The sequence below is a fragment of the Bison bison genome, unplaced genomic scaffold (assembly GCF_000754665.1).
Source record: "Bison bison bison isolate TAMUID 2011002044 unplaced genomic scaffold, Bison_UMD1.0 scf7180017864492, whole genome shotgun sequence".
NCBI lineage: Eukaryota > Metazoa > Chordata > Mammalia > Artiodactyla > Bovidae > Bison > Bison bison.
In genome coordinates, this window is record NW_011495051.1 from 9,865,086 (window position 1) to 9,884,010 (window position 18,925).

The window sequence follows — 18,925 nt, forward strand, 5'->3', positions numbered from 1 at the left end:
GTGCTAGAAGGAGAGAGACAGAAAGCAGGGAGAAAAGTGAGGAAGGAAAGGAGAGGAAGGAAAAAGTAGGGGAGGAGAAGAGAAAGCAAAAACCTAACACACATACCTCAGCAGGAGATCAACGTCAACATTGCACCAGTGTTATGATGAGGGTGTGTGTTCTCTTAGTGGGATGCCCTGGGAATAACACATTACCTCTGTGGTCTTTTCTCCCAAAATTCAATAACCTCAAATTGTGAGGAAAATAAATCAGACAAACTCCAGTTGCGGGGCCATTGTGCAAAATAACCTGACCGCCAGCATGCCTCAAAATTGTCAGGGTCATCACAAACAAGGAGAGACCTGGCCACTAAATGTAATGTGGTGTCCTGATTGGAATCCTGGCACAGGAAAGGTTAAGGAAGTAAAATGAAGCATGAAAGAAGATTTCTGTTTTCCTTCCTGTTGTCATACTTGTTTTACCAGCTTTGCTTTCTTGTACTAATGTTTTTACTTTATAGAGTGATTTTCCTCAGAGGATGTAGCCCACCCAGCCTTTACATTTCATCAGAAGAGAAAACATGGATGATTTACAACAGACCTCGTCTTCTTCAGTTACCATTTTTTATTAGTGAATATATACTTGTACAAGTGATTTGAATAGTGATCCTCCTGGAACAGTGTGAAAGTACAGATAGTTTTTATCTTTTCTCCAGTTTTCACTGGCAAAGGATATTTGCTGTTACATAATGAGGTTTTCTTCTACTCTCAGACACTTCCTGTTGACACCTTTTGGGTTTGTTTTTTTTTTTTTTTATCATGCATTTTCATTGGATGATCTGATGGACTTCTTTGTAGTAGCCTTTTACATTTTTGTTTTATAATACATTCATGTGTTTTCAGCATTCTGAGTCAGTCCTAGGTGGCAAATATTCTCTGTTTTCCCCAAATTCATGAACTGCCGTAGTATAAAGATCCTCTATAAAACTGCTTTGTGCCTATAGTTTTCTGTCTGAGGAGAGAGTTTTACAATTCCACAATGGATGATAACTTGTGTATCTAAGTTGCTTGTAGAAATTGGCAGTTCCTTCCAGGTTCCACACTTATCACATGATGCATTCATGTCATAGCTTACACAGTATCTGAGTATCACCTGGCGTTTAGTATGATGACTGTAATGCTGAGAGTTTGAGTTGGCATAACACAGTAATACTTGCAGTTTGCTTAAGGTTGAAGTTTTTTAAAGTGTGTTTCCTTTTTTAGTTTTTCAGACATTTTTTAAAGTATAGAGGAATTCTTGTCTCATATACTTCTGTGTGTGTTTGACTTGATTCATAAAACTCCAGTATAATCTTGACCTGTTCAGAATTTAGTTCTTCATTAAAAAAAAAAAAGAGGAGTAGATAAGAGTGTATTTTTCAGAATGCTTGGTGCAGAGTAAGTATGAGGCCTTGAAGGAACTACCATTTCCTTCTAAATGTTAGACATGCAATCAATAATTACTTTGGATCAGCACTCCAAGATCCCCCAAATACAGGCAGCCAGTTAGGAGCTTTCTCTAGTTTAAAACAAAATGTCAGAATCAGAGTCCTTTGGCCTTGTTCTGGTGAATGAAATTGGATGGACTAGAAATGATATGTAATGCTCACATCAAGTTATTGGAATTTTGTTTTTCAGTGAATTGATCAAGTTTACAATTTGTTATAGTCAACTTGAAAATTAAAGTCAGAGCGTTTATCCTGCTTTCTTATTTTATACCATCTGTGCCTTTAAATCATCAGAACAGATGTTATGAGATCTCCTTGGAGACCTTTGGAACCTGGGAAAAAGGCACGTTAGGATAAAAATACAAACATTTTCAATTTCAAAGGTACATTGACAAATCACTCAATATAGTAGCTTCATATCACAGGTAAGAAAACGGAGGCCTAGAGAGGCGATGTGACTTACCTCAAGTCATTCACTGAATAGAGGTGAGGTCAGTAATTCTCAGTCCAGATTTCTGCCCATTATAGCATGAGTTGCGTCAGAATTTTTATCTTGGGCACCACTGATCCTTCGTTAGTAGAATAGCACTTTAAGGGAATTATTTAAAATATGAGTTAGACACAGAGTGGCCATGTGTTCTGGTTTCTCTGAGAGCAGCTGATTTCCACTTCTCTTGGTGTCTATTAGAAGTATTCTGTATCACTCTCCCAGTGTCTGGGTTTAGATGGTGGATTATATAGTAGCCCCATAAGAAGGACATGCAATGTTAATTTGCACTTCTTCCCTTCTTCTCTCTACTTCCACACAAATAGTCACATTCTAGAACATGGGTACATATTGAATTGCTGATTTCGCTTACTCCTATTGATTTTACCACATAAGTAGTACACATTGTTCTTGTATCTCAGAGTCAGGCATTAAAATATGATGGGCCTCAAATGCAGAGGCTTGGTATTTGTTTTAGGTAATTCTTCCGAATTCAGTTGTAGCAGCCTTAAGATTTCATTAATATGTGCTTTTTACTATGCTTACCTTGCCCTGGTAAGCACGTTTTGTTAGAGCTATTTACGTCTTGTTATTGGAGTATGGGTAATAATACAATAAAAAATTAAATTAATGTAACAGCATTAAAGTTTGGAGTAAATACAGTTGGGGGGTAATTCTTATATACTATATCATTTGGTCTGATATCTCATTTTTGTGGGAACTGAGACACAGAGCAGTTCAGTGTCCACTGCCTAAAATCCTGCAGTATAAAATTCTCCTCCTCCCTGAACAGATTGTAAGACTAGAGTTTTATGGCCTGAACTTTGACATGATACTGGGTTTCTATGATTTGGTGGTTGGTATTGGCCGGACACCCCATGTTTGCACAGTTGAACATGGGCCCTCAGGGTGGGCAGCCGGGTAGATGACGTAGAGGTTGGCCTGGCCGTGCGGAGGACATGCTGCTTCCGTCACGAGCTTCACACTCCACCTCTTACTAGCAAAGAAACTTGTAATCAAATGAATGCTTCTTAAATGTAGAGGAAATTTTTGTCTTTGAGATATTGTCTTGTAATTGGTTTCTCCTTATAAGACTGAGTATTGTAACCTGTTACTATATGATCTCCTTGTCTTGTAGTACTGGGATTTTGTTTATGTCAGTCCTTTATGCTGCTGATAGTTGAGTCAGAACAAAATGAAGCATCATGATTTTGTCCCTCTGTCCCTTAACTTCAGATTTTGATTCAGTATCTAATTGTAGCTGTGGAAATTTTGCTAATTAAAAAAGTTTTTTCCTTACATTAGACTCTCACAGTTGATGTCATTTTTCTTTTTCTTTTTTTCCCTTAAGTTAAACATAAGCACATATGTTTGATTGTATTTTGAAATTGAATTTTTTTCATAGGGCCAAACAGACTCCAATGTTTAGAATTAACCTAATTTTTGTTCCTTGAAAAAAAACTATGCAGTACTTTTCTTTAGTTTTTATGAGAATTTAAAGTGATTGACCTAAAAAGGTATGATTCTCTCTTTAATATTATATTTCCTAACCCTTTTCTTGCCACATAAAAAAAGATGCTATTTGTTGTCACACACTTTCATCAGTGAGATGATTGATGCTGGAGGCCAAAGGTGCTGCCATGGGCTTAAGAATTGTTTTGGCTATTCCACGTCCTTTCGCATCTCTATATAAACTTTAAAATCAACTTCAGTTCAGTTCAGTTCAGTCACTCAGTCGTGTCCGACTCTTTGCGACCCCATGAATGCAGCACGCCAGGCCTCCCTGTCCATCACCAACTCCCGGACTTCACTCAGACTCACGTCCATTGAGTCAGTGATGCTATCCAGCCATCTCATCCTCTGTCGTTCCCTTCTCCTCCTGCCCCCAATCCCTCCCAGCATCAGGGTCTTTTCCAATAAAATCAACTTAGTAGATGCTAAAAAAGAAAGAAAAATTCTGCTGGAATTTTGGTTGAGGTTAAATTCAATCTATAAATTGTGGGGATCAACTTGATTTATCAGTATTGATCTGATACAATGTGGTCTGGTTTCTATGGTTTAAAAGAATGACTCTAGATGCTGTGAAGAGTGGATGGGGATTAGAGGTGAAACAAGTGGCAGCAGGGAGACCAGTTAGGCTTTTTCCAGTCCATTCCAAGGTTCATGGTAGAGTGGATTGGGACAATCATAGTCAAATTAGAAATAGGTGGGATTGGGCCTATATTTTGGAGATTGGATAGACAGAATGTGTAGGTGGTTTAAGACAGGAAAAGCTCAGCCTTGAGAATGAATCCTACATGTTGGCTTTGGCAGCTGGGTGGATGGTGGTCCTTACTAAGTAAAATGGGAAATTTGAGAAAAGGTAGGAGAAAGTTTGTCCAGAGGTTGGGGTGGAGGGAGTGTTGGTAATCAGGGGTTTTGTTTTGGGCTTTTGAGATAACCAAGTAGAGATAAACAAGGAGGTGGAGTAAGGGAAAAAAATCAGGGTTCAAGATACACATAAAGGCAGGGTATTGGCTGAGAGCCAACAGTGCAGGTGTGCAGAAAAAGAAAAAGGAACTGCAGACTGAACCCTCTCTCACTCTGACTTAGAGAGCAGAAGCGTTTAGAAAAGACTGAGCAAGAGAGATTCAGGGAGAAAAAGACTAGTGGGGGATGAAAAGAGCTAGGACATGGTGATGCCATGGAAGCTGACAGAAGGAAGCAGATGAGAAGCCAAATAAGACAAAACTGGAGCAGGGACTGTGGGCTTGGGCCGCATGAAGGTCTTGGCAGTGGTCTCGAGCGAAGGGTTCCCTGGAAGCCTGACTCGTGTACATTGAGGGGAATCTTAGGGATGACTACTGCCAGCTCTCAGGAACTTTGCTGTGCAGGGTGGTGGAGATTAGGCCTGGATGTGGAGGAACCACAGAGGACTCAATGGGAATGTGTGGCTGAGAAGGGGACAGTGATGAGGAGTGGGAGCCAGTTGCCTGAGTAAAGTCCTGAGAGGGCATGAGGTGGGAGCAAGTGGAAGGGTCGGCCTTTGTTAGGAGCAGGGTTGATTCACCCATAGAAACAGCGAGGAAAACAGGATAGGTTCAGATGCAGATACAGCAAGTTCCAGCCAGATTGCTTTTATCTGTCCCCCTTCCCTTTTTAAAATTTTTGGCTGCACTGCATGGCTTCTATCTCAGTTCATCAGCAAAGTGTTGAACCCCAGCTTTGGCAGTGAAAGCCCAGAGTCCTAACCACTATGCCACCAGGGAACTCCCCTGCTTTTATCTTCTTAATATGGTTGAGGCAGTTCCACCAGCTGGGAGTGGGGGTGGGTTGGCAGGTAGGCAGTTTGAGGTGTGAGTCTCTGAGAGTGGGAAACAGAACATTTTGATCCTAAGTTCTGTAGCATCACCTGATAGTGAGGATTGCCCATAGAGTAGATGCTTGCTCTGGAATTCTTATTCATCAGCTAAGAAAAACTTCAAACGTATAACTTTCAAAGACTAACTTAGAAATGTTTTTGACAATGAAAGAAGCCATGCTAATGTATTATCTTCTCATGTATAGAGGTTTAGTAGAAACTTTTAAAAAACATACAAGATTTTTATATTCTTTTTGAGCACCTAGAGACTGAGAAAGAAAGGACCACAAACTCAAAAAAGAAAAATGGGCAAAAGTCTTGAACAGACAGTTTGCCCAAAGAGTAATACAAATTATATCCATTTCTTACATGTTAGGTTGGCAAACATCTTTTTTTTTTAATTTTTAAAATTTATTTTTAATTGGAGGATAATTAGTTTACAAAATTGTATTTCTGCTATACATCGACATGAATCAGCCATAGGTATACATATGTCCCCTCCCTCTGGCTCCTCCCTCCCACCTCCCACTCCTCTCCACCACTCTAGGTTGTTGCAGAGCCCTGGTTTGAGTTCCGTGAGTCATACAGCAAATTCCCATTGGCTATCTATTTTACATATGGTAGTGTATATGTTTCCGTGCTACTTTCTCCGTTCGTCCCACCCTCTCCTTCCTCCCGCCGCTTGTGTCCATTTAAGTCTATTCTCCATGTCTGTGTCTCCATTGCTGCCCTGCAAATAGGTTCATCAGTACCATCTTTCTAGATTCCATATATGTGTGTGTGTGTGTGTATATATATATGTGTATATATATATATGTATATGTACCACAGCTTCTTTATCCATTCATCTGTTGATGGTCATCTAAGTTGTTTCCATGTCCTAGCTATTGTAAATAGTGCTGCAGTGAACATTGGGGTACATGTGTCTTTTTCAATTTTGGTTTCCTCAAAGTGTATGCCTAGTAGTGGGATTGTTGGGTCATATAGTAGTTTTATTCCTAGTTTTTTAAGGAATCTCCATACTGTCTTCCATAGTAGCTGTTACCAGTTTACATTTCCACCAATAGTACAAGAAGTACAAGAAGGTTCCCTTTTCTCCACACCCTTTCCAGCATTTGTTGTTTTTGGATTCTTTGATGATGGCCATTCTGACCAGTGTGAGGTGATATCTCATTGTAGGTTGATTTGCATTTCTCTGATAATGAATGATGTTGAACATCTTTTCTAGTGTTTAATAGCCATCTGTATGTCTTCTTTCAAGAAATATGTTTATATCCTTTGCCCACTTTTTGATTGAGTTGTTTGTTTTTCTGGGATTGTGTTTTAAGGTTGGCAGACAACTTAACATTTGCTGATAATAGACTCTGCAGTAAGGCTTTGGGGAAACACAAATTCTCACTTATTACTGGTTGAAGTGCTGCATAATACAGTCCCTAAGAAGAGGAATCTGGTGAGATCAACCAAAGGTCCTGTTGTTTGGCCTTCTACGCAGTATTCTCATGAATTTGTGCTATGGGTACACTTGCAGCATACAAATGACTACATGCAGGGTTATTCATTAAGTCATTGTTTATTATAACAGAAGGCTGGAAACCCCTTTGAGTATTCATCATTGGGGACTGATTGATTTAACTCCAGTACATCCACACAATGAGATCCTATGTGATAGTTCTAAAAGGAAAATCTCTGCATGCTGACGTGGAGAGATTTCCAGGGTATGTTTGTAAGTGAAAAGAGCAGAACTCAGAATGGCATAGATAGCATTTTGTTTCTTTTCTAAAAGGAGAGGAACTGGATATACTTATGTTTGTTTGGTTTTGCATAAAGAAACATCAGAAGAAAAAAAAAACAAACTATTAAGTGATTATTTGTTGAAAATAGAGGGGAACAAATTGGCAGGAGACAGAGGAGGAAGTGAGACCTCTCAGTGTACATATTCTTATGTCATTTTGATTTTGGAACATGCAAAGATTATTAATCTATTCTAGCAAAAAAAAAAGAGTAAGTACTTTACAATAAAGTTTTGGAAATCATCATCTTTATCAGTGTCATTATTATAAACTGGTTAATGAAGTTTGGTGATGCAGGCAGTAAGGTAAGACAAATATGGTAATGGGATTTTGTAATTTAGGAGGCCTTGGGATTATTAGGAAAACTGTTGAATAGGTTCTGTTCAAATTAAGAGAAAACAGTATCTAAGGAAAACATTAACGAAGTAACTGATCCTAAGAAGTATCTTACTGTAATTCAGTGATAGCTTTGCTATTAAAAATTTTTTTTAATTGCTTTGAAAGGTTAACACGTTTCATTTTTAACTGTAATAATGTGTTGTAGAATGAATTTAATGTTGCCACAAAGTACACATTTTTGTTGCTGCATAATACACTTTTTCCACTAATATGCATTACTGTTTTGTATTTTATTACAGCCTTCCCCCTGAAGCTCCCCACCCCCACCGCCTACCCTGGGAACATTTCTGAACTTCAGAATACCCCTGAAAGTTAAATGGTTCATCTTGTTCCAGGTGGTGAATTTTGATTGTTGAAAGTTTCTAGGGAAAATGTAGGAACCTGGAATCATTTTCCCCTACCTTTTGCGTTTTCAAAAGAACTTAAACTGAATGGTACATGAGATCTACAGTCCTTCGTGCATTGTTCTAGGGCAGTGTTATCTTCTCCTCAGATACTATGACAGCAAGTCCTTGAAATTTACATGTGTCCATCAGATCCCTGTACCTAGTTGTGCATCTTCTTTGTTCATCAGCTCAGTCATGGCTTTGTTCCTTTAGCAGGATGCATGGCACATAGTAGATTATTGAATCATTGTCCCTGGGGTTCAGTTTCCTTGTTGATAAAATGGAATGATAGTGTTGGTGCCCTGCCATTCTCCCTGGGTGATTCTGAAAAGCAAATGAGGTGATTAAAGATTGCAAAGTCTTTGTAAATTGAACGTAAATTTAGTTATGGTTTGGTTTCATCTCTTATTAAGGATTCTCCATGTATTTCATGATAAATAAATTCTTTTTGGTATTCTCTTTTTCTTGTATCTGAATTTGAAGCTGTCTTCATTTTATCTTTTTCTAGATCTAGTGGAGAGCATGAAAACATCCCTCTTTTCTCTTTAATTTATCTGAACCTTTGTCCACCTGTCAGTTGGAGAGAAATCTATGGTTCTAATATGAATTAAAGCTAATTATATAATCTAGTCATCACAATGATTTGTAGAAGTAGTAATAGTTGCTAACAAAATGGTAGTTTTTGGTTTTGTCACTGATTTTTTTTCAACCTAGAATGTTTACTATTCTAATATTGTCAGCCAACTGCTAAAATATTCAGCACATAAGCCGTTGCTTACCCTACAGAACAGATTATTTGAAAAGGGGGTCTGAGAAAGGATTCATAGAGCTGGTAGTATTTATTTAAGTTCTCTTGTCTGGTGGGCTTTTATGCTGTTTGTTGGTCCTCCAGTGACTGGCCCTTAAAGAGGTTTTTTTGTTTTAGTTGAATGTACTCAACCATGCTCAAATTAATGCCACAATTATAAGCAGAGACTAGGAGCGGGAGGCGGGAATTGAGGGAGAGCAGCTATTAGATAATAGAAAAATTCCACTTGTAATTAATCTTTAATCCACAGGACTTTTATAGCAGATGTTTGCATTTTATCTACCCCACAGTACCTTGTGTACCTGCCATGGTGGATAAACATCAACTTTTGATGAATTTGCACCCTGATGTCATAGAAACAGTAAAAATCAAAGATTAAAAAAAAACAAAACAAAGATTAAAATAGCACATGGTTATCTGGTCTCCTAGGGCAAATTGAAGCATGGTGCTGAGGCAGTTATTTACGTAATTCAGACCCACATCTGGTTTATGAAAATGGATGCAGTATTTATTGAACACTTACTATGTGCCAAGCTGTATACTGAACATTCTATGTATTAATCTTTATAATATTTTAATCTTTATAGTATTCCTGTGATTGATTAATCTTTATAGTACTGATTAATCTTTATAATATTCCTGTGAACTACATATGGGCTTCCCTGGTGGCTCAGTTGGTAAAGAATCTGCCTGCAATGAAGGAGACCTGAGTTCAGTCCCTGGGTTAGGAAGATCCCCTGAAGAAGGGAATGGAAATCAACTCCAGTATTCTTGCCTGGAGAATTCCTTGGACAGAGGAGCCTGGTGGGCTGTATTTCAAGGGGTCGCAAAGAGTTGAAACTATATATTTTTTGATCCTGACTTTAGAGACCAGGATAATGAGGAAAGATTAAGTAACTTGCCCAGGATTACAAGCTAAGTGACAGAAATAGGACTGAAACCTTAACTTTGTCTAATACGTAAATCTGTGACTTTTTTTATTCTGTGTAGTATGACCAGTCATACTTTTGCCAGAGGTATTTGGTATGTCACTTTTCAGCTTTGGTGTAAAATCTTCACTGGTAGAATGAGATAAGATGCTGCAAGAAAAATAAGCAAAGAAATTATTTCCTTCACCTGGTAAGATGTTATGCCACTACTTTTGATCAGAGAATGACAAGAATAAATTATAGGAAGACCAACTAGGACAGAGATCAACCACCAGCCAGCAAACAAAAAATAGCTAAGCTTACACTTTTGAAAGTTTGAGCTGAAAATGAAGTCTAAAGAAAAATTATGAAAAATTAAGTGTGGGTGTTTCAAATAGATCTACTAGGCTCTTCCCAAATAGGGGGTGGGAGTCCATAGAATTCAGGATTCATATTTTTTGCCTGTGAATCTTTGTCTATGTATTAGTTTGTATAATCATATCCACTCTAGCCTTGTCTGGATGGTGACATCAGAGAGTGTGATTTGAATACCCTTCCACAGTGAGCTGTAACTTTCAAGTTCCAGACTCCACATTCATCTGGCTTCTTAAATCATTATCTATTGGACTGTTTAAAATTCAAATTGTAGGGAATCTGAAGTTTACTCTGAAAAAATTTCTTGTCTAAGAATTAAGAACTACAGCTTTATAGGCTTGTGCATGCCCTGACTCTTGGTATACCAGAGTGAGTAGTTATTTTCTCTTATGGAGGGTTGTTTAGATATCTTGAAAGTACGTGAAAGGAATTTTTGATCTTAAAGCCATATTAAAATGACTAAGATTTCAAAGGTACTAATTACTACTCTCCACAAGGAGGAGATCTGGAAGTGGTCATTTTAGTAACACTGCCTGTTTTACCCAGTAGTCTCTTTGTAAAATCCTGTTTGTGAAACTTTGTGTTTAATTTCAGGAATGTGGCTTTTGAGTAGAACATAATAACTACATTACCTTAAGGGGCTTCCCAGGTGGCACAGTGGTAAAGAATCCACCTGCCAATGCTAGGAAATATGGGTTCAATACCTGGGTCAGGAACATCGCCTGGAGTAGGAAATGGCAACCCATTACAGTATTCTTGCCTGAAAAATTCCATGGACAGAAGAGCCTGGTGGGCTGTAGTACATGGGGTTGCAAAGAGTTGGACAGGAGTGAATGACTGAGTGAGTGAATGAGGAGTGAATGACTGAACTGAACTGAATGAGCATGCATGCACATTTTCTTCAAAAGGAGTGGACATTTCTGTCTGGTATTGTATTAGTCAGCATCAACTCACAGTTTCTTAGTAGTGGTGACTTGACTTGAAGCAGCAGATACAGCAAAATATGCTGAAACTTCATTTTACGTAAAAGTCAGACCTCCCAAATTTTGTATCATTCAGTTTAGTGATTTGGCTATTATCAGGTTAGTGACAAGCTGGAATAGAAGGAAAGGTATGAGAATTGAGGGATTCAAGGAGCCGTGCATGACGTTGGTCGGTGGTCATAAAGTAGGAGAGGAAAAAGAGATTGTAGAGCACTTCTGAGATGTGTGTTTTGTATGCCTCCTCCACCATCTGTTCTCACTGAGGTAGTGTAGCAAAAACCTATTAGGTTTGTGTCATTAATACACTGCAGATATTTTCCTTCAACAAATCAGTTATGCTGGTAATTTGAAAGCCCAGAAGTAAATTGATCACAAACTAGTATGTTATTTGACTGGCTTGGCCATCCTGCTTACTTAGCTGGAATAGTGGGGATGCTTTGTAATCTTCCTGTTAAAAAAAAATTGTATGTGTGTATTGGGAAGAGGATGTCAGCAAGTAGCCGACTTTACTGTTTTTCTAGTGATGTGAGACCTACAAGGACCCACAGCTGTATGACCACCCCTTTCCCCCATTTCCTCGGGCTCGTGAGTTCTCAGTAGGAGCAATTTTGCTACCTAGTGGGTGGGAATTGGTCAGGGGATAGTGCTCGGTGACAAATGACAGTCAGGGGCGCCCTGTGTGTAGCTCCTTGAGTGTCTTCTGAATTGGGGAAACCCCTTGAGTAAAATATTTGGTACAGAGCTGTGTTTATTGACTGTTGCCCTTTTTTTTTTCGTTCAGGAGTCATAGGCAAACACTGCTTCAAAGCAGTTTGTCAGAAGTGGTTGAGACTGATTCATTGGCACTTTAAATCTTCATAAGTTTTAAACTTTTTGTTATCTGTGAGAATATCACTAGAAATAAGACTGGCACTGTTGTGTTCCACACCTGTTGTGTCTTGCCTGAGAGAGAGGTATTCCTTTGTTTGAACCTTCTCTACCCTGAGGATTGTGATGACTATTTCTAATTTGTCTCATACAATGCCCATGACATTCTGTGTCTTGGATGTCTAAAGAAATGCTTTTTTTATATTCATGTACATCTTATATATATTTGGTAGGCTTAAAGCCTCAAAGCATTTTTCTTTTAAAGAAATAATACATGCCCTCTCTACTCTATTGATTCGGCCTCTCTGCACAGATCAAAGATTACACAGCACTTTAGGTTGCGTTATAACAAATTACAGTATAAGTACAGTTCAAATTAATTATACTTTATTTGATTACTTAAGTATAGTTCAAATTAATTACATTGTACTTTATTTGGTTACAAAGGGACTAACAGCCACTAAGGAACTTAATATCTCTTCTGAATTTCATCATTAAAATACAATTTTTAAAACATACTTTGATCTTTGGTTACCATAAATTGAAATTGAAAAGGATCATGATTATATTCCATTTGAATTCAGGTTTTTTATTAAGGGATTTATTTAAGCTTTAGTGATTATTTTCATTATTATTACTAATTAAGTTTTTTTTAACACAGCTTCATTGATTTGATGTATAATAAACTGCAAATATTTACTTATTTTATTTGTTTGTTAACTTTTTATTTTTTATTGGGATATAGCCTATTAACAAGCAATGTTGTGATAGTTTCAGGTAAATGGCAAGGGACTCAACCATACAAATATGTGTACCCCAAACTTCTCTTTCATCCAGACTGCCTCATAACATTGAACAGAGTTCCATGTGCTGTACAGTAGGTCCTTGCTGGTTATCCATTTTAAATATAGCAGTGTGTACATGTCCATCCCAAACTCCATAATTATCCCTTTCCCCCATCCTTCTCCCCAGCAACCATAAGCTCCTTTCTGAAGTCTCTAAATATGTTTCTGTTTTGTAAGTAAGTTCATTTATATCATTCCCTTTTAGATTCCACATATAAGGGACGTCATACGGTGTTTCTTCTCTGTCTGACTTATTTTTCTCAGTATGACACTCTCTAGATCCATCCATGTTGCTACAAATGGCATGGTTTCATTCTTTTTAGTAGCTAAGTAATATTCCATTGTATATATATACCACATCTTCTTTATACATTCTTCTGTCAATAGACATTTTAAACTGCAAATATTTAAAGCACACAATTTGATGAGTTTGTCACATATGTACTGTGATGTCATCTACTCAAGGAAGATGATGACGACCTGTCCATCATTTTCAAAGTTTTCTCGTGCCGTTTTGTAGTCCCTCCTTGCCCATCCCCGCAGAAACCACTGGTCTGCTGATTTGCTTTCTGTCGCCTTAGATTAGGTTGCATTTTTTAGAATTTTATATAAATGGAAGCACAGTCTTTTTGTTTTTTATCAGGCAGTATTGACTTACATATCCTTTTAGTTCCAGTTCAGACATCATAAGAGATCTTCTAGAAGAAGAAGAAGCCTGGGAAGCATCACATAAGTGAGTTCTTGTCATCACTAAATAGTCATGTACTTTAACCTGATAAATTATGGTTCTATACAATTGATTTGCAAACCAAAGAATATTTGTGCTTACTGACTTAAGAAAGTAATAATTCATGCATCTCAAGATAAAGATTTCTGGTTCACTACTTGTTTCTGTATATTTCTGCTTCTAGCTTAATAACTCTGGTTACTTGTCAGAAGTTTTTCTTCTAAAGATAAATTGTTCCAGTGGGCAACTTATAGTCGGGATTTAACAGTCAGGCCTTAAGCACTGGCTTAGAGTCTTTAGAAAACTTCTAATCCTTCCCTAAATATTGCTAGTCATAAGATTGTAGTTTATCCAGGCAGATTTGTTTCACTGCAGTTTCAGGAAGATCACACACCTCAAGTGGGCCCTCACAACTGCCTAGCACTTTTACTGTTTCTGTGATTATTTCTTTGTCTTGTTCTTCACAGAGATTATTTGTACCCTTCTCAATTCTCAGTGGCTCAAGCCTAGCTGAAGACCTTGTCTTTTCTTTTGTAGAGAAAATAGAAGCTGTTGTGTGGGAATCCTCACCCTTCCAACATCGAATGTATAAATCTGCCTGGTTTTGTACATATTTTATTCCTCCTTTTATAGTTCCTTCCTTTTATAATAAAGGGTTTTCCCTGTATTATAGAGTCCAGTTTTTCCTACCTCATTCCTGCCCTCTTATCAGGAAAATTACCTCTTCTCTCTGTTCTTGTTGAAATACTTCTGCTTCTCCTCTCTCTCTCTCTCTCGCACTGTTTTTTGTTTGTTTTTTTTATTTTTTAATTTAATATATTTTTGGCTGCACTGGGTCTTCGTTGCTGTGTGCGAGCTTTCTCTAGTTGCAGCAAGCAGGGGCTCCTCTTCATTGCAGTGCTTGGGCTTCTCATTGTGGTGGCTTCTCTTGTTGCAGAGCACAGTCACTAGGCACACAGGCTTCATTCCTCCACAGCATATGGGAATCTTCTCAGACCAGGAATTGAACCTGTATCCCCTGCATTGGCAGGCAGATTTTTTTCTTTTTTTTTTTTAACATTCTAAAAGAACTGATATTTTATTACAGAACCTAATTGAAACTATTGTTGGTATTTCAATATATTCCTGAAGAAATGTTGGAATTGGAATAGCATTTATAATTCACTTTATGGCTGTGAAAAGGCAGTCATCTTCCACTTAAAACTGTAACCAACGATGAAATATATTTCAAGAATATAAACATTTGGTCTAACAATCTTTTAATATTGGTTAAAAACAGACTTTTGCTGATGGAAATAACTTTAATCCAATGTGCAAAAGAAGTACAGTTTGTACTTAAGATACGTAAGACCAATGCTTCTGTACTGTTTACACACCTAAAAGATCTTAAACGTATTGATTTCAGGAAGAACACTGCTACTATGGATAATTACGTGCTACTGAGAGACCAAAAGCTTGATGACACTCTTTAAATTACACAAATGTATCTGAAGAGGCACACCTATTCTTGTCCTAATCTTGATCTACACAAAAATCCAATTTCAAAATCATTTGGGAATTATTTTATTCTAGGAAATCTTGAAATTGTTGCAAGTTTACAAACCTTGTCTCTGAGAGCCAGATTCCTACATTTCCTTTCCTAACCCTGTCACCACTGGTCCAGCCCACAAATCCCATTGGCTATAGAGTAGCAATAGCCAAAATAAGAGGAGTGAAAAAACTCAGCCTTCAGGCCGTCAACACGGCAGGTGGATTCTTATCCACTGCTCCAGCAGGGAAGTCCTCTCATTGGGTTTTCAGCAAGCCTGAATCGTTCCCAACTTGAAACCAACCAACTAAACACTTAGCCTCCCCTCTCACTTAGTTTCCTCCTGCAACTGCTCTTGTGTCTCTCCTGCCTTTCTCAGTAGGCAGCCTCTACTTGCACTTTGCATTCCTCATCTCTTGCTTACTCGTCAGCATCCTCAGCCAGGCCTAACAGTTCTTCTGAAATAGCCTTTACTGAAGTCATTGAAGACCATGTTATACTGTGCTGTGCTTAGTCACCTGGTTGTGTCCTACTCTTTAAGACCCCATGGACTGTAGCCTGCCTAGCTCCTCTGTCTCTGGGATTCTCCAGGCAAGAATACTAGAGTGGGTTGCCATGCCTTCCTCCAGGGGATCTTTCCAGCCCAGGGATCAAACCCAGGTGGCCAAGTCCAAAGAACAACTTGTTAGGCCACATCTCCTTTGACTTCTCAGCGGAATCTGATGTTCTTGATGTCTTCATGTTTCTGAAAGCCTCTCTGGGGCTGAAAGAGGTAAATCTCTACCCTAAGGTCAGTTAATAATAAGTGATAAGTGGTAGAACTGAGATTTCAATCTAGTATGTCAAAATTCAGCTCTTTTGACCATTAAGCTAAATTGTCTGTCCCAAGAATGAGGCTTACTGTGCTGACATTTTGTAGTATTATAGCTGAATCACTGGGAGAATGGAAAAGGTATTTGGTGGCTCAGACACTAGTGTCTTATGAGTGTTTGAGATTGTGGCTGCCTTATTTTCACCTGAGCATTTCTGAACTTTGAATTCTGGGAGAAGAGACCACTCATTAGCTAACTACTTCCTCTTGTGCCATGAATCACCCTGTTAATGCTAAACTAAACCCTCACATCAATGGCTGTGACAAGCTTAAACCCAGAATTCCTGAGTCCAAGCCCATTTTTGTCAATGATGACCAACCTCTTAAAGTCATTACTCTGAGAAAGCACTTAGAAAACAAATCCCATCGTTGATCCTCACAGATAGTCACTGTTAAATCTGGAAGGATGTGAGTGTTCATCTAGTCCAGTCCCTTCATTTTATAGGGAAGGACACTGAGCTCCAGAGAGGTAAGTTTGACAAGGTTAAGGTTCACAGCTAGTTAGTGACGCTGCTGGGGTAGGAATCCAGGCTTCCTGGTTTCAGCTGGATATGGAGCCGTTTGAACCAGCTTATGCCACAGTGCAGCTTTAGAAACAGAATCAGGAAGGCGGTTCTAAGATGGTGGAGGAATAGGACAGGGAGATCACTTTCTCCCCCGACAAATTCATCAAAAGAACATTTGAACGCTGAGTAAATTCCACAAAACAACTTCTGAATGCCGGCAGAGGACATCAGGCACCCAGAAAAGCAGCCCATTGTCTTCGAAAGGAGGTAGGAAAAAATATAAAAGACAAAAAGAGAGACAAAAGAGGTAGGGACAGAGCTCCGTCCCGGGAAGGGAGTCTTTAAAAAGAGAGACGTTTCCAAACACCAGGAAACACTCTCACTGCTGAGTCTGTGGCGAGCCTTGGAACCGCAGAGGGCAACATAACCAGGAGGAAAAATAAATAATTAAACCCCACAGATTACGTGCCCAGTGGTAACTCCCCCAGCGGAGAAGCAGTGCAGATGTCTGCATCTGCCACTAGCAAGCGGGGGCTGGGCAGGGAGGCACGGGCTGCATTGCTTAGAGTAAGGACTGGGCCTGAATGCCCTGAAGGCAATCTGAGGGAACTAACTTGGGCTAGCAAATCAGACTGTGGGATAGCTACCACGTGAAAAGCCCTAACCTAAGACACCGTCAGGCCCACTCAGAACAACGACTGAGCAGAGCTAGCAGGCTGCAGACCAACCCCCTCTGGTGACAGGCAGCCAGAGCCGGAAGGGGGCAATCGCGGCCCCAGAGAGGCATTATCTACCAAACTGCAAGCAGGCTTCGTTGCTAAGACTTCTTGGGATTCTGGACAGCCAACATCCGCCTGAGAAGGTGTGCCGGTTGTACACCCAGAAAACCGAGCAGCAGGGACAGGAGAGGCGATAAGTCACAGCAACCGCGCTCACCAAACACCTGGTCACCTGAGCTGCTTGGACCTGGGAAGGGCACAAAACGCAGGCCCAACCGAGTCTGCGCCTCTGAGGACTACCTGAGTACCTGAACCTGAGCAGCTTAGACCTGGGAAGTGCATACAACGCAGGGCCGGCCTCAGACAGTTCCCAACAGAGCAACCTAGAGCCTAAGCAGTGTTGACAGGGAAAGCACACACACTGTGAGTGGGGGCAAACCCAGTGTGACCGAGACACTGCGAACACACTCCAGTGTTATTTGTTTGCAGTGTCCCTCCCTCCCCACAGCACGACTCAACAAGTGAGCCTAAAAAAGGGTCCACCACCGCCCCCTTGTGTCAGGGTGGAAATTAGACACTGAAGAGACCAGCAAACAGAAGCTAAAACAGAAGGAACCGCCCTGGAAGTGACAGGTGCAATAGATTAAAACCCTGTAGTTAGTACCAACTACATAGGAAGGGACCTATAGATCTTGAGAAATATAAGCCGGATCAAGGAACTATCTGAAAATGAACTGACCCCACACTGCCCACAACATCACCAGAGAAAGTCCTAGATATATTTTTACTATTTTTACTATCATTCTTTATTTTTTTAAATTAAAAAAAATTTTAAGCCCTCTATTACTCCTTTAATTTTCATTTTTATAACCTACTATTACTTTGCAACAAAAAAAGAGAGACCCTATTTTTTAAAGCAAACTTCATATATATATATATATAATAATTTTTGTGACTTTTTTTCTTTAATATTGTATTTTTGAAAATCCAACCTCTACTCTAGATTTTTAATCTTTGCTTTTTGGTAGTTGTTATCAATTTTGTACATTTAAGAACCCAATCTTCAGTACCCATTTTTACTTGGGAGCGAGATTACTATCTTGACTGCTCTCTCCCCCTTTGGACTCTCCTTTTTCTCCACCAGGTCGCCTCTATCTCCTCCCTCCCCCTTCTCTTCTCTACCCAACTCTGTGAATCTCTTGTGTGTTCTGGGCTGTGCAGAACACTTAGGGAACTGATTACTGGCTGGATCTGTCTCTATCCTTTTGATTCCCCCCTTTATCTTCCTGGCCACCTCTGTTTCCTCCTCCCTCTTCTCTTCTCTGTGTAACTCCGTGAACATCTCTGAGCGATCCAGACTGTGGAGCGCACATAAGGAAGTGATTACTGGCTAGCTTGCTCTCTCTTTTGATTCCACCTCATCTAACTTGGGTCACCTCTATCTCCCTCCTCCCTCTTCTCTTCTCCAGGTAATTCTGTGAACCTCTCTGGGTGTCCCCTCACTGTGGAGAAACTTTTCATCTTTCAGTTCAGTTCAGTTCAGTCGCTCAGTCCTGTCCGACTCTTTGCGACCCCTTGAATCACAGCACGCCAGGCCTCCCTGTTCATCACCAACTCCCAGAGTTCACCCAGACTCACGTCCATTGAGTCAGTGATGCCATCCAGCCATCTCATCCTCTGTCGTCCCCTTCTCCTGACCCCAATCCCTCCCAGCATCAGAGTCTTTTCCAATGAGTCAACTCTTCACATGAGGTGGCCAAAGTACTGGAGTTTCAGCTTTAGCATCATTCCTTCCAAAGAAATCCCAGGGCTGATCTCCTTCAGAATGGACTGGTTGGATCTCCTTGCAGTCCAAGGGACGCTCAAGAGTCTTCTCCAACACCACAGTTCAAAAGCATCAATTCTTCGGCGCTCAGCCTT

General features: G+C 39.6%; 1 protein-coding gene across 6 annotated transcripts in view; it reads left to right on the forward strand.

The window, feature by feature from the left end:
- The window catches only part of RAD18 (RAD18 E3 ubiquitin protein ligase), a 113,143-nt gene that overhangs the window by 80,513 nt on the left and 13,705 nt on the right, over nucleotides 1-18,925 (forward strand). For 4 of the 6 annotated variants that reach the window (XR_824206.1, XM_010828407.1, XM_010828411.1 and 1 more), the window contains one exon: nucleotides 13,325-13,387. The exons of 1 other annotated variant lie outside the window; for it this stretch is intronic. Coding sequence is in view for 4 of the 5 variants with exons in the window: in XM_010828407.1 (XP_010826709.1) it covers nucleotides 13,325-13,387 (63 nt within the window). In the remaining variant the exon portion in view is untranslated. Of the gene's footprint in view, nucleotides 1-7,721; nucleotides 8,525-13,324; nucleotides 13,388-18,925 lie in introns of those variants that run through there. One more of the 6 variants, XM_010828410.1, reaches the window with a different exon arrangement.